The sequence below is a fragment of the Seriola aureovittata genome, chromosome 2 (genome assembly GCF_021018895.1).
Source record: "Seriola aureovittata isolate HTS-2021-v1 ecotype China chromosome 2, ASM2101889v1, whole genome shotgun sequence".
Taxonomy (NCBI): domain Eukaryota; kingdom Metazoa; phylum Chordata; class Actinopteri; order Carangiformes; family Carangidae; genus Seriola; species Seriola aureovittata.
Window position 1 is genome coordinate 17,529,065 of NC_079365.1, and position 15,870 is coordinate 17,544,934.

The 15,870-nt window shown below is 39.9% G+C and overlaps 1 protein-coding gene across 1 annotated transcript in view; it reads right to left on the bottom strand.

Moving 5' to 3' along the window:
* Positions 1–3,528: 3,528 nt before the first annotated feature.
* LOC130184337 (testis-expressed protein 264) overlaps positions 3,529–15,870 on the bottom strand; it is a 32,861-nt gene continuing 20,519 nt past the window's right edge. The window contains exons 3-4 of the mRNA XM_056400291.1: positions 11,245–11,404; positions 3,529–5,339 (exon numbers count right to left, since the gene is read on the bottom strand). Of these exons, the coding sequence (XP_056256266.1) occupies positions 5,047–5,339; positions 11,245–11,404 (453 nt within the window). The 3' untranslated portion in view covers positions 3,529–5,046. The remainder of the gene's footprint in view (positions 5,340–11,244; positions 11,405–15,870) is intronic.

The following is a 15,870-nucleotide window of genomic DNA, read 5'->3' on the forward strand; positions in this document are numbered from 1 at the left end:
ATACCACTTCACAGATTCAAGAGGTAGGATGCACACTTTGTTTTTTCACTGAAAAAGCGACACACACACACACACGCACGCACGCACGCACGCACGCACACAGAACTCACAGGAGTTCATATCGTTCAAATCAGCAGTTCAGTCATATCCAGGCTGAGGATGGAGGCCTAAATGAGCTGAAGGTGGAATCAAATGCAGAAATCGTTGCTCTTATGTTGCATTTTTACAGAACGACCATGTATCAACACGACATATAAATCTTGTTTTTGACATTTTCTGGCCAAAAGAAATGGACCTTACTGTATTGATTCAGCCTATTAACTATTTAACAACTGTGCAGCCAGCAGTGGGTGGAACTTCAGAGTCTCACTGGTAATTAAGGTTAACTATACAGCATGCTGTTCTGCAGCAAAGCATTCTGCAGAGACACTATTTCATGCTACAAACTGTGCACTTTTTTTTTTTTCTCATTCATATCAACATTACATCACCAACATTCCTGTTGCATAATTAGCGAAGAGTGCAGAAAAGGTCTGCTGCGCCGGTTTGTTTTTTTTGGTCCAACTTTACCCCTGCTGCACAACCAGTCACAATTAAATCTGGAAATAGTCAGGAAGCAACAAACAAGTTCATTCTGTATGAATCATTCAGGTTCGTTGCTCACCCATTTCTGTCACCTTCCCATACTTAAGCACCACCACCACCTCCCTCCTCTCACCCACACGTACAGAACACACCTCACCATTTTCAGATGTTTCATTTCCAGACTAACAATAGCTACTTTGCAGTTAGGGGTTGGGGAAAGAAGAACTTTTCTTGTGTACAGTAGCAATTAAAATGACGAGCGAGTCCTGCTTGTTGCATAATTCCCTCAGCTAACACAAAGGGACCAATTTCCTCCTGAAACAGAATTGTAGTTTACATTACAATAGTTGAGGGCATGTGGGTGGAATGCAGAGTTTAGATAGGAACATGCCAATTAATGTCGAGGGAAATTACAGAGGACAGAAACAAAGTGCTGGTAGCCAGTAGCCAGTGGTCAGTGCGCATCAATCTGACTGCTGCTTCCTTTGTGGTTTTCTGATTAATTTGACGGTAATGAATGATGACAAAACAACCAGTCCAAAATCCAGAATTTCCTTTCTCTCTGTGGCGTTTCTGTTTTTGTTGATATGTGGAAATGTGTGGTTTTGTTACAAAAAAAAGGAATAACTTCACCTACAGTGTGGACAGTGCAGAGAGGAAGTGGAGAATATCTTCTGATCATGGTGCTTTTGCCTAAGATGAGTCACCGCTTTCAAGTACCTACGAATATTCCTCCACAATACAGTATCCACTGTGTATCAGCAGGGGGATTCAGTGTGAGCGAAATTAGCTATTAAAGGGTGAGTTCGACCAAGTCACAAAAAGCTCTTTTTCTCTGCAGTCACTTACTAGTAGCAGCCATACAGATAGTTTTAGTTTAATATCAGTTCTGGGATATCTTTTGACATTTTTGCTGCCATCTCAATGCAATGGAGGTGGATGAAATTTGCTTTGTGGTTTTCAAGGTACTGAAATGTTTATATGAAAACAGTTTCTCTGGAGAGTGCACAGACCTCACTGGGAACTGTTTTTATTGAAACTATAGAGCTGAATTCATGGGTTGGCAGATTTCCCTGAGCAACTTGTTGGAAAGACATTTAGCTGTTGAGTTTTTCTTTTTTTTTTTCCTAATTTGAGCCATATGAATTAAATTTGACTGATGTGATTTTTGTCTATTTGTTTTCATCTGGGTGAATAGCCAGAGATCATCATGTAACCGGAAGGTCATAGCTTCAACTTTCCATCTCAAGACTTCATCCTTGCTTAATTCTGTTTGATTACAGCTAGGTCCTTATAGTTTTGGCCATCGTTTCTGGTTATAACATTGTTCTCACTAAAATTAATAATTCCTGGTAACCGACAATATGACTATAGCAAAGTCCAAGCTTATCCCTCATTGCACAGCAAAACTATGTGCATGCACAACTAGTGCAGGTAGGAAAGGTCAACCAGAAAGTCGTTCTATAAACTGTGATGGATTTTTACAACTGGCGTTCCCAGATCTCAGCAATTACTTTGGTGAGTGCAATCACCAATGGGAATCGCCATCCTAAACTACAAAATTAAAGGAACAAGTTGTAATTAAGTGGAATGATCCTTTAAATGGCCATCAATACAACGCAATTTCAGGACCAGCTCTAGCTGACAATAAACATCGTAGCCTACAAATAATTAACTAATTAACAGAAGAGCATGGTTTCAACAAGTTACTACCTCATGTGTAAGACAAAGCAGAGAACAGCCACTGCTCCCATAAAGGTTTTATAATTATACACACACAAAGCATCTCAGGGCTTCACTCGTACTCCTAAAGCCCATCCATCTTGTTTAACTTTATCCTCTGGGAACTTGAAGTAATCAGCATTTAGATTAAAAATGTAAAGACCAACTATAGATCATTTTGTTTGCGGAGCATTTGTCAGGTCAAAGCTCAGCATTCTGCCAATTAAGTCTGACGCAACTCCACTGTAGAGTAAATTAATGAATAAGTGACACTGTCCGAGCCCTGGTTTGCTTGTTTGCTTTGTTTTTTTTTTTTTCACATTTCCATGTTGTCGACAGTAGTTTGACAAGCAAATGTCAACAAAATCACTCTAATGAACAGGTAGGCAGCTCCACAGCTCTCTGAATGCAATATTGTTTTCCTTAGGGAGCAGACAGACAGATAATGCTGAAAAATGCAACTCAGACAAAAATAAAAAAAGAAAGAAAAAGAAACAATCGCGGCTCCATCGAACAACATCCTCCCAAGACCTGATCCAAGAAATAGGTTTACTGGGTTATCTAATTTTCTTTGTAAAATCCGAAATCGGTCAATGTCCAAGATTTGTTCCAGGTTTCCAATAACTCTCAGCGACTTCAAACTGCTTCCTGGTTGGACCAGCAGCCAAGGGCCTCAGTCAGGGAGAGGAGCTGTGGAATAGTTAAGTTGAATGAATGCGCCTACTTTAATTTCTTGATTTTGCATTACCTATTTATGCACTATGATTATGTGTTTATAAAGACTGTATTATGACAGTGTAAAGAGCAACTTCACAACAGCTATATTTGGATAAAGTAGGTTTTGACTGCACTGAACACAGTCTGATGGGTCAATGTGTAGCCTTTGCAGGATGGACCCGCACTTAAATTGGCAGTTTATCTGACAATCGAATGACACAGTTGTAGTTAAGGAAAGCCTTATGACTCATTTCTGTCAGACTAAAAAAAATTGTCTAGAGAATCTTAAATGCACATGCGTGAGACTATGCAAAAGCTGTTTGCTATATGGCTCATCTCTCACTGGACTTCACACATGCACATCCTTTTCGTGCTGCCCACACCCTCCAAGCGAGCACGGCTTGCTGTGAGAGGCTCGGTGTGATCTCCTGTTTGTCGGAAGATAAAGGACATGGATATGACTGGACATACATTAGAGGCTGCGGGTCATCAGGTGGTCTTTGAGGCTGCAGCTGCCATATTTATTTCAAAGAGGAAAAAGGCGAGACAGAGCAAAAGGTGAAAAAACAAACAGGAATTAGCCCGTGCGATGAGACAGCAGAGGGGAGAAAGGTTGGGAGAGGAAAATAACAGAATTTGATGTCTAAACAGAAAATGAAGAAGCTGGGAATGAATGTGTGTGTGTTTGTGTGTGTGTGTGTGTGTGTGTGGTGGTGGTGGTGGTGGTGGTGGGGGGGTGTTTAAGAATTCCAGAGGCTAGATGTAGAGTCACTGTAAATACAAGGTGGAGTGGTTCAGTCATAGTGAAATTAATATTAATGGTAAGCCCACTTGTCTTGACTGCACACTCACCATAATCATGTCTTAAATCTCAGAGGTCGTCAGGAGGACTACAGGAAGAAGGTAATCATATTATATTCATTCACACCTTTATCTTTGGAAATCAACAACAGAGCGATGCCAACACACAACCTGGTAAAAATACAAAAATACACATTTTAAAATTCATAACAAGGTGTTCAAATGCTCAGAAGAAAAACAAAAACAAAAACAGTGAAGAACACTTTGTGCTTACTTATAATGTGCTTATACTAATTTCAATGCCTTGTGTCAGTTATTAATAAATCACATTGAGGTCCTGTGTAAACAATTCACCAAATATACTTGAAATGAACAGAATTCCCTATTTTTATATTTGTGTTACAATCCTCTAACAAATACCTCATTAGAAATGCAGGCTATGGTTAGCTGCAGTCCAGCAAAATAAAGACCTCCTTATTACACAACAGCTTTGATCCTTTCAAATAGAGAGAGAAAATATCAGCGGTTTAAGATATTCAAGTAAAATGCTTTGGCTGACAAACACTCACTTCAGTCATCTCGTATAATTTCGACAAGCGGCATCCCTTCTGTAAAAATGTCTCAAGAAACTCAGGCTACCTGAATATTATGTTCTGTTTTCTGTTTTCAGAACAGATTGTAACACTTTCATCTTAAAACTGTGCGATTGAAGGATTCAAGGAGTAGTCTGGTGGTATTCCATATTTTTTTATCATCAAAAAAATCCTCATGAAAAGACCAAAATGAACAATGAATTAACAAAATTAGCCAAAGCCTGAAATTGCTTATTCCTCGGCCATACACCTCCACTGCACAATTGATCCAACATACACCATCCTGCTGCCGAAACCACTGTAGCAAACCTAATGTGGATTAATCCACATTTGATTTACTCCAGTTTAGTTAATATTTGCTAAAAACTACATCAGTGCCCAGCTGTTTTAGGAAATATCTTATTTTGAAACAAAATCAAATATTTATGTCCTGTTTTTAAAAATGAACCTCTCCTGTGGGAGAGAACGGGCTCTCAGGGTAGTGAAGGCAGTGCGTATTGAGAACTTGACTAACACGCTGTTGGTTTTGGTCTTTTCATGGTATATGTAGACAATAAGAGAAATAAAGAGTATCACCCACCATTCTCTTTATTCTCTCATTCTTAACCAATATGTCTGACTGAATTTCTCACTCCTCCCCTCCAACGACACCCCACCACTCCTGAGTGGGAACCTCCGGGCTCTTCTGGTCGGAGTCTCCATGAGGCCACTCTTCTCTCTCTTCCTGCTGTCCACCATCCTGCTCCCCCCAGTCCAGTTCTTTAAATGAAGTTCCCCCTGAGCTTCTGCCTCTGTAGTCTCTATCCCCTTGATCCTGGGTAAGCACAGAGGAGTGGACAGAGGAGGCCGCCAGGGACGTCTCTCTGCTGTCTGACAGGAGAACCCCACTCCCTGAGCTGTATTCACTGTTTGAGTCTGCACCTAGAGCAGTGACAAAACAAAGGGAGGGGAAGGACAGATGGTGAGAGGGCTTCTATAAACAAACGCCACATGAGAAAAGCCTGGCTGCCCAAAAAAATCCAGGGCTGGGATTCAACCAAAATCTGCATGATGGTATTTGGGCTGCACAGTGATTTTGGTCCAGAACAACAATTTTCTCTTCCATAATTTGTCCTTTATTTTACACCAAAATGATGAATCATTTGTACATCGTATGCATGGAGCCAAATATCACAATATTCCTCTTGAAAATGCTACTTGAAATTAAACGCTGTCAGTATATCATAGTTCATATAATGAGACCAAACGGTATGCTTTAGAAAGATTATTAAAATAGTTCAGGGCCATAAAAAATGTCCAACCTAAAGTGATATCATAACTTGGTAGCGATTTTAAGGCCGTCTCTTCTCAGCTATTTTTGATGGATTACTGTATATATATATATATATATATACATACACACAGTATATGGTTTATGGTAAATCAAACCATTAAACTCCTTACAATTAATAGGATAATCCTGGCTTACAATGTCCTTTTATGCATCTAGCAGTTTTTTTCTGATGCATTGTTTAATTGTTATATTTTCATAAACCTACAAGTTGTGCAGAAATAGCTACAGTGCTGTTGCAATTTTGTTTTGTTTTAGTTTTTTAGCTTTTTTGGATGACAGAGAACACACACACACTCACACATTTTCCTGGTTGTTAATGAACTAGGAGAGGAGCAGCAACACCTCGTGCTGTGACTTGAAGTTAATTAGAAACTCCTGGAAGCTAAAGGTCTCATGCTCTTTAATTGGACGGGATCACATAAGCAGCCCGACCACTTCTCCCCTCAGTGTTTCTGAGTTTGTGCTCCGCAGGTTAATAGGATCAGTGTCATACTTGTGTGTTCCAGTCTCTTGACCTTTTGTCTTTTTGCCCGTGAGTGTTTGCACATAACGCTCTTCTCAAGTCAATACACGTCCTTACACCAAGCCAGCCTGTCATTACCTGCAGACATGATGACGATGAGGAAGATGATGATGATGATACACACGGATGGCAAGAACTAACCTTTCACATGAAACAGTGGATAGAAGGACGCTAATCGTCAATGTTGTAGGTGATAAATACTTTGTGACATGGGACAAGCGATAGCTGAGGTTTGCGCTGTTAACAGAATAGTTAGCCGACAAACTCCAGGGACGTTTTAATACATGTGACATTACGATACAGTCGTTACGACTGTATCGTAATGTCACAGGTTGTCAGCGTTCAAAGTCACCGATTATCAGTCAACAAATGTATTTGCTCTGAAAATCCACTTAACATTTCATTCTGGGAATTCAACACTGGCTGTAACCTACACAAAATTAAACATGCACTTCAAGACAGAGGACTGTCAAAGGTGAAGAAAAAAAGACATCAAGTTTAGTGGCAGCAGCTGCTGACATTGTCAAAAAAAAAACTCTGTGACAGGCTCTCAACACAGTAAATTCATTCCTTGTTAAACTTCAAAAGGTAGAAAACAGAAAGATTCACTTCAGAGGGATGTTGAACATCACGCTCAAGAGTCTCCCCACACTACATGCAAAACACAGAAAGAGGAAATGGCATACAGTACACAACAGTACACAGCATTAATTACACCGACAATACTTTGTAAATTGTATCAGGAGCGACTCTGCTAGTTTATAAAGAGATACTGTTTGTTCACGTAGGCTTACCCTGCTGCTGTGTGTGCTGTGTTGCACTTGATCAAAACATGAAAGTACTAAAGGTTCATATTGTGTCACACGTCCCCCAAAAATACGATATTAGAAAAGATGAGGGAGCGAGAGAGAGATATTGCAGTGGAAATGACCTCATGTTGACAGAGAATATGAGACTGAGGCTGGGATTGAGCACGCACTGGAGTTTGAATGTGAGGTGAACCACGAGAACTAACTGCATGTTTTATCTGCAGGGCCGATGAATGATGAATCATTTATTCCCGACAACAACATTAGAGTGGACTATGATTATTTTCACCTGGTGGAAGAAAAGATGTGTACCAGTCAGCGCTAAATACAATGTACAGTAGACAATGAGCTCCTATTTATCTTCATAAAGATGCACTCAAAATTCAAATTGAAAACAACCAAATTTGAATGTAGCCACAAGCTCTCCCTGATTAATTTACACCCACCTCAAGTGCATGTGATTGATGGAGGGAGGAGGAAAATGAAAGAAAACATCAGAAATATGCAGACTGAGCTCCGAAAGAGCAACGGGTTTGGTCTAATGTTGGTTCCTCCTCTGCTGGTTGAACGCCTAAAGCAAGTCACAAAATTTAATCAGTCAATGGGGAAGAAAAATCCCATTCGGATTGGAAGATACATTAGGCATGATATTTCATTTTTTAAAGGTGAAAATTGTCTCTACGTTTGATTGGAGGGGTTTCGTGGCGCCTTCAGGCATCAGTCTCTACATACAGTCAGTTGATCCATTATTGGAACATGAGCGTGTCAAGATTTAATGTGCTTACTGCAACTTACTTTACAGAAGGATAATTATTATAATCAGGCTTAAATCCTGTCTGGGTCAAAATCAGTGCAGATCAAGGTATTGTGTGTTAAGGGTGGCAGGCAGAGATGTGGACTTGAGACTTGGACTCAAGTCCGACTTTACTCCTCTAAGACTCGACTTGATGTGAGACTAGGAAAGCAAAAAACATTCAGCTGACAATGTAAAATCGGTAATTGTTTGTTTTTTAGGCTTTTTAAGATGTGGTCTCAGCTGTGTTAAAGGAAAAAACAAAAACACATTTGCTATATCCTTCAGCCAAAACACGCCATCAACTGCACACAGCAGCTGTGCAGAAGTGAGAAAATGAGCAGGGTTCGTACTTTCTTCTGAAGCTTTTTTTTTCTTTCTTGCTTAAATTTTCACACTCTAACTTTTGTTACTTTACAGTACAAGTCAAGTGCAATGCCTTCGAGGAAGAGCTTATCTGGAAGTGTTACCATTATCTCAGTTTGAATGACTATCGCATTTTGCCCCTCTCTATGACGGCGGGCTTCTCATCCCACCTTCCAGTGTGGCCGTTCAGAGCAGCTATAAACACTTGATGAGCTTGATTTATACTTCTGCATTAAGTTGTACACATCTATCAAAGCCACTGTCACTGCTCTCCATCACAGTAAATGATTGACACTGTAAATATGGCATCTGTATAGTGTTGTGGTGGTGAAATTTGACTTGCGGTATAACTTGGACTTGCTCTCATGGGCTTGAGTTTCAATTTGACTTGAACTTGCCCCCAAAGACTTAAAAAACAGCGAAGCCGCTTGAGTAGCAAAGTGAGCTATACGCTCCAGAATGACAGGGCGGTTTTTAGACGGCTCTCTGACGGAGTGAGGAGCCATGTGTGGGGAGGCTGGGGGTTTAATCCGGTCACTAATGAGTATGGGGGAGGGATTGGAGTAGACGATGGGTGGGTTGGGAATCATTGGACCAGAGAAGCCTCCGGTGTCCCGAATGCTCCACTGACCTGGGTAAGTTGATACAAGTGTGACAGGAGCATGGCTACCTGTCACATTATCATTCACAGTCATGGACCCAAATGCCACTTGTGTTCTGCACCGCGCTCATGACACATGAAGAAGAGCACTGGATTTGTCAGCATCTCTCAGTTTCACTCTGTTTTGTAGCAGAGATGCAGAGGGGAGCTTCTGAGGTGTCATGGGAGAAAGATGTGACACTAGATGTTAGAGGGTGGCCATGACCAGACAAATGAATTATAAACATGTGCTATAATTCTTAATTGAGTGGCTTTAACCAAAAAAAAGCAAGAAAATAAAAGCAATTTGTTAACAATTGAATATTTTGGAGGTAGATTTTCCAGAATCATTTCAAACATCAGAGTTGAATAACGGGATAAAGCCAGTGGGATAAATCAATCATTGTGCACTCTGCTCCACAGTGCATACACCAAACAGTGGAGGCTCACTTACTTCTGTCTGCTTTATGCATCTTAGACAGTTTTCTTATGCTTTCTGACTACATCTTAGACATGTAAGAATAATCTATTAATCACTTGGTTCATAAAATGACAGGAAATAGTGAAAAAAAAAAAGCCCACCACAAGTTCCCAGAGCCCAGTGTGATGCCTTTATGACATCTGTTCAAAACAGACAAAAGCAGCAAATTCTCACTTTTGAGAAGCTGGAATCAGAGAATATTTTGCATAAATTCTTGATGAATGAATGAATGTTAAATAAATAATCAATTATTAAAAGTGTTGCTGATAAACTTTCTGCCAGTCGACTAATCCAAAAGTTGCTTTGGCGACAATTCTCTATATTCCTAAAGAATCCATTCAATCTAATGCATGTTCACAATTGAATTTACACTGTAACATGCTGTCTAATGTGTATTTTGTTTTGTTGTTTGTGGTTTTCACATTGATTTGTGTCCTTTATGTTTATATTTGGATTCACTGCAGCTTTATTGAATTGAACTGAATTGAACAATACGGCCTCTGCCACAAAGCCGTAGCAGTTAGGTGCTATGAAGCCGTTTTCATCAAATAGGCTTATCTTAACACTCCATTTGAGCTCATCCCTTCATCTCACTTCATCCAATAATGACTCCTCCAAACACTCCTTCACAAGCGTTTATGTCTCGTGACGATAACTCAGTGTCAAGTGGAACTGTGTTTAAGTGTTTGTGCATCTTTTACAGTGAAAGCAAGATTTCCATATGGTGTCCGTGTAGCTGTGGACAACCCCTTGCTGAGTGTTAACACACTTCCACCAGAGGCTGTTGTGTCTGGCCTTTTCATTTACACCTAAGAAGGTGTCAATCACAGTTTTCTTCTGTGGGGCTGCTCATAAACAAAACAGCAGTAGAAACAAGGTCCAGTTCCCCTGGGTCCCACCCGAGCGGTGACAACCACAGCTGAATGCTGAAGCCAAAATACAGGCCCCTTGACATGCAGTTTCGTGATGGCCATCAGAAAGTAGCTGACTGTATAGAACTACATGAGAAAAATTCTAACTTTTTCCCATTTTATAAGCTGGCCAACATAGCGTAGCATTTAGCAGCTAAAGAGCCAGATTTTCCCTGAGGAGGTGGTGGAGAGAGAGAGCAGAGCTGGTGTGAGCACTGAACTGAAAATCTGTCAGTTGGCAGCAACACAGCTGCAAATCAATGATATATATCAATGTAAAGAAGCAACTGTTGTTCACAATGTCAACTTTATATGCTGATAATACTGTATGTCACTTCTGTTTTAAAAGGCTCGTTCTGGGGAAGCAAGCAACCAAAAAAAGACCTGAAAAATCAATGAATAGTTAAATCTAATGAAAATATACAGAATGGATCAACACAGTGGCAGGTGTCAGATCCAAATCCAAGCTACGAAAACTAATGCTAATGAGTCACATCACAGACTCTACATTCGTTTTGTAGTCCCACCAGAAATAGTAATAAAGTATATAAGACAGTTTGTGTAAATAAATCAAAATACAATAGTCATTATTTAATGCTTAATACTTATTGCCCTTCATTGTGTGACCATTTTTCACTTCTGAGGTTATTTGTGGAAGAAATGATGACCAGGATTATGTCCTCAGTGTGACACAAAATTAATAACTTTAAGTGTTGTACTCTAGATATCCTTCTACACATATTTTTTTTTTTTTACTCTGTAAGAAGATAATCACTTCCACGTGAAACTTGCATTTGTTGGCCTGCTTATGTTCTATATTTGAATGATGGGACGTTACATTACATCCACTTTCAGAAGTAACACCAGGAAGCCTGTGGTCCTGAGTGGTTGAAGGGCTTTGATTCCCTCTAGGTTTATAAGTACAACAAAAATGTATGTGCTTATGCATTACTACATGAAGAACACGTACCTGAGATTTCCGTGTCACTGTGCAATTCCTCTGAGAGCCGTCTTTCTACCTGCCGGACTTCAGGTACATAGAAATCTCCCTGTCGAGCCAAGGGGGCCATGAACTGGATCTGACCGTCCCGGTAGATCTCCAGGAACGGATGTGCACACAGCCTCCTTTCCTGCGAGAGATGTAAAAGTTGGTGAGAATAAAAAGCAAGTTCCTGATTTACAGCAAATGCAAATGCAATGAGATAAATTAACATACACATTTCCTTTAAAGTTTGTGATTAGTAGCAATTTAAGCGCACAATTCCATTTTAATAGATGATAGAAGTGTCACAAACTGTTGATTATCTGGTGTATATATCTAAAACTTGTAAGTGCTAATTTAATTCCCAAAGCTAAAATGAGTCCCATCAACACTTATTAACATGTTCGTGTTTACATACATGTACATGTAATGGACAGAGGAAACACCACAGTAGGATACAAGTGCAGACAGGCCAATAATACCGCATGTCTGCTTCCAGTCAATCATGAGTGAAAATGATTCGTGGTGACCTCACTGCTTCACCGCTGAACTCAGATCTTCACACCCTACATGCGACACATCTTAGATCTGTATAATCTGTCTTTATGAATGTGCAGCCTCCACACTGCCAGCCACGCTGCCTCTGTTAAAGCTGCTGTCCTTCCTCTGTTACTTGCCTCACTCCTCTAGAGGCTAGAAGTCTCACACGACCACTTTACTTCTGCGGGCTCATTAACCTTTCATACACCATGTTTGGTTATTCCGCTCATGCAACGCCAATGTCTGTTACTTTCACCCTTTCGGCATATGCTAAATGCCAAGCAATATGAGAAACACACTGTGGCTGCAGTTCGGTAACTCCATATTAATGATTTAAAGTCAATTTGTTTTAATTTGCTAAAATTGATGTCAGGCTTCATCCTGACTTGTCCATTTTGCTGCTGCCAAAGTGCAACAGATTAGCTGCTGCTTGATCTAATGTAACATTAAATAAAGTAGATGTTGATTATATTCTAGACTAGACTAAACCACAAGCAATATTATTTTCTTATGCTGAAAAGTGCTGTGGATTTGAGTCACAGACTGCAGCATTTAGTGGTTAGTGCTTTGATTAAAAGAGTTTGGGGTATGGGTTCAATAAATTGAGAGTAAAAGCACGGTATTATGGTAACATAGACCTCTGTATTCACACCTTGCACTCTTCCTCCATCTCTGAACCCTGTGTTTCATCAAGCCTTCCCAAGCCTTTTAGACCATAAATCATTTCTTACACAATGGCAAATTCATGACAACTCTCCAAGAGTTGAAACTGTTAAGATTATTATAGTTTCTCAACAGATCCTGCGAGTACAGAGTCCCCATGCCCCTTGCTGACGTTCCACTTTCAAGCAAAGTGGATGTAACTGACAGGTAGTTACTGTTCAGTGGAACAACAGGAACGTCACACATGTAGGATATGATAATCAGGCTTGTAGATTGAACACACACATACTTCAGAGGCACTCTTTGTAGGAGACAGCTAACTTCTTTTCAAACTCTGTCCTATCATCTCTCTCACCATCTGTCTCTCGGCCCAATTATGACAGCAGTGACGCTCCTCACGCTGCTGCAGGAACAACGTTGTCAGTTTCAGTGATTTCACCAACATCAATTATTGGTGCACATTTCCTTCACAAACATCTGTGTATCCTCATTGGTTTGGCTCATCAGCCCGAGCCAGAGACATGGGCTGCTACATATTGCATACCGATGTGCATGTATGCATGATGACATATAGACAGTAGTTTAATGTTGCAGTTAAGACCCCATCAATAAATGATCAAATGCGAAAAAATGAAGTATGGCGCATCGCTGTCAATTCAACAGCTACACGGTGGGATTCAGCGTTCATATTTCACCGGCAAATTCTGATTTGTCAGAATTATATTGGCTTTCAGTTACAGATTATAATGGATGCCCAAGGCGTTTTTATTTGGCTTGTTGGTGTTACATAACAAAGGACTGGAGAGGAGCTGACAAATACAATATTGCAGAGAAGATGTACTAAATAGGAGTAGACTTAACAGTCCAGTGGCACACTTAAAAAGATCCAAGCATAAAAGCATTACATGCTAAATGAGCGGAGTAAGGGTGGGTTTTAAAAGCACTGCATTTAGCCCTGGGAGAAAATAACAGAAACACCTGACTACAAATGAATATAAAGCATGTAAAATAGAGAGCAGCCACTCTGAACTGCTTCTGTTATTGTTTCACTTCTTTCATACAAATCCTCGACTGTTTGCAGGGAGACAATCGGTTCACTAAGGGATGAAGGAAGTGGACAAGTGTTTGCTTCACTGCATCCTGTAAAAGAATTAGACATGTTCAGGTGTGATGATTCAGGAGGCTGCAAAAGATATTCAGTTTCTTACTGGCATTCATCACAGCAATTTCAAATTTGCTGTATGCAGTGTCCTGCCTCAGGTCTAGTGTCATTGAGACGCTATTATTTGGTGGTGGGAAATGGAAACATCGTGAGAATACTGTTTACAAGGGAAATTAGGGTATATCACGTCCTGCAAAATGGCCACATAGACCTTAGCAATTATGTGAAGGTGCAGAGCAAAAGCATCAGGATGTAATGGGTTCTGTAAGATGGCAAAAGACACTTCAGTTTAAAAACATGTTTTTGCACTCTCGAAATGTAAACACAACTGGAAGCAGGACAAAACGACCCATCAGGGCCTACACTGCTCAGACACTGTGCCTTGATTGGCTGCCTTGAAATCTGCTCTTAAATTAAATCATTACTTTCCTTACCACATTATTTATTTTAGATTTTTTTTTGACTGTTGCATTTATAATTATGACTTAATTGACCTTTTTTTTTCTTTAAAATACTTACAGTATATTCTTGCATAAAAACATCGGGCTTCTGCTCAAAGCTGAATGACTCATCTGTGCATCTTGTTTTTGTAAGATTTTTCATATCTTCTTCTTCTTTTTTTTTTCTTTTTTGCCTACACACTGAACATCTACTAAAAATTAATCCCACCTGAAATGAATTCTCTGAAGGATCCATTAGCACATTAAAGCTGCAAATGATTAATGAAAAATCATTAATTAACAGTACAAAAAGTATTAAAAAAATACTGTTTGGCAGGAGGCGGAAAGGTGAGCACTTCTGACTTTTTCAGACCAGCACTGATGGCCAGACAGGTGGGTGGAGAGAGAAAGAAAGAAATGCTAAATGGTGATTCATATTGAATGGATTAATATTCAACAGCTAGATCCACTCTCTCCATGTGTGCGCTCTGTTTTACTGACTGTTGTTATTGCTTCATGCGCTGGAGGTTAATACCACGGGCACTCTTTCAAAATAAGAGACTTTCATTTTGCTTGAAAATATGACTTAAGACATAACCAAGATGCACTTTTCAGCATTCAACAACCTCAACTTGACAGCTTCAGCTGTTGAATACATTTATGACTTCAAAATCATACTACAGCTGTACAGAAAAGCAGATGAAATAGTGTGTATGCAAAAACAACAGAGCACATGGCAGGGCAGGACTTGGACTGTCTAATTAAGTGGTTTTCCAAGCGAAAAGAAAAACAACAAATGTTTTCTGGCACCAGCTTCTCCAATTTGCTGCTTTTGGGCTGTTGATCTGAGAATACAAGCAAGCTGGAGACGTCATGTTGGGCTTTAGGATCTGTTGTTTAGGAAAAAGCATACGTGTGTAAAATATTTCTGACATTTACTTGACTAAAACGATCAATTGATAAATGGAGAATGTTTTTACTGCACTGACTGGTTAAGAGTGCTGATAAATGTAACACTGTTCAGCTAACATTGTAATTCATCTGTGTCTTGACATTACATCAAGCTGAAAAATAACTGTATGTGACTTTATCTAAGACCAGTGAAAACCTTGATTCAAAATGATTTTGTTAAAATTTGTTGTGAGACTTTAGGACACCTTTATTATTTCTACACCCACACATGGAGCCTATACGTTTTACTAGAGTCACTGCTAGGTGCAGACTTAACCCACACCAGGCCGAGCAGGTTGTCAGGTCAGTTTTGCTGTGTCTTATGAACAGAAGACCCGGGACAGAGGGCAGGCCAATAATTAGACAGGCTGTGGAATCGCTGAGACAAACTGTGCTCGGTAGGCTTTGGTAATTGGGTAGGGGATTGTGGCTAGTGTATTTATTGATTTTTGTTTGATTTTCTCCATAATCTTCTCCTACAGTATCAGGGCCATAGGGACCCAGGAGAGCACTTAAGGCAGTCCAGAGTATCAAGGTCATCGTAGGGTCATTTTTCCTTCACATCCTCCACAGTGCAGAAATGGCAATACTTTTCGACAGAAATATATCTGTTATTTTGTTTCTCTGGCATTAAGACACCATTACATTGCAGTATTTTTTTTAAGAAAACAGACATGGGAAATTACAGGGGCCAGCAGAACATGGCTGCACCTTACTTTGATTAAACTGTTTGAAAATTAAAAAAGAAAAAAGAAAAGGCAGAGGCAGATCTGGATATAACCATCTTTGCTTCATATTGCTTTTTTTCTTGTGTTGTTGTCACTCCCAGTTCGCCCTTGCCAACCATGATTGGAAATG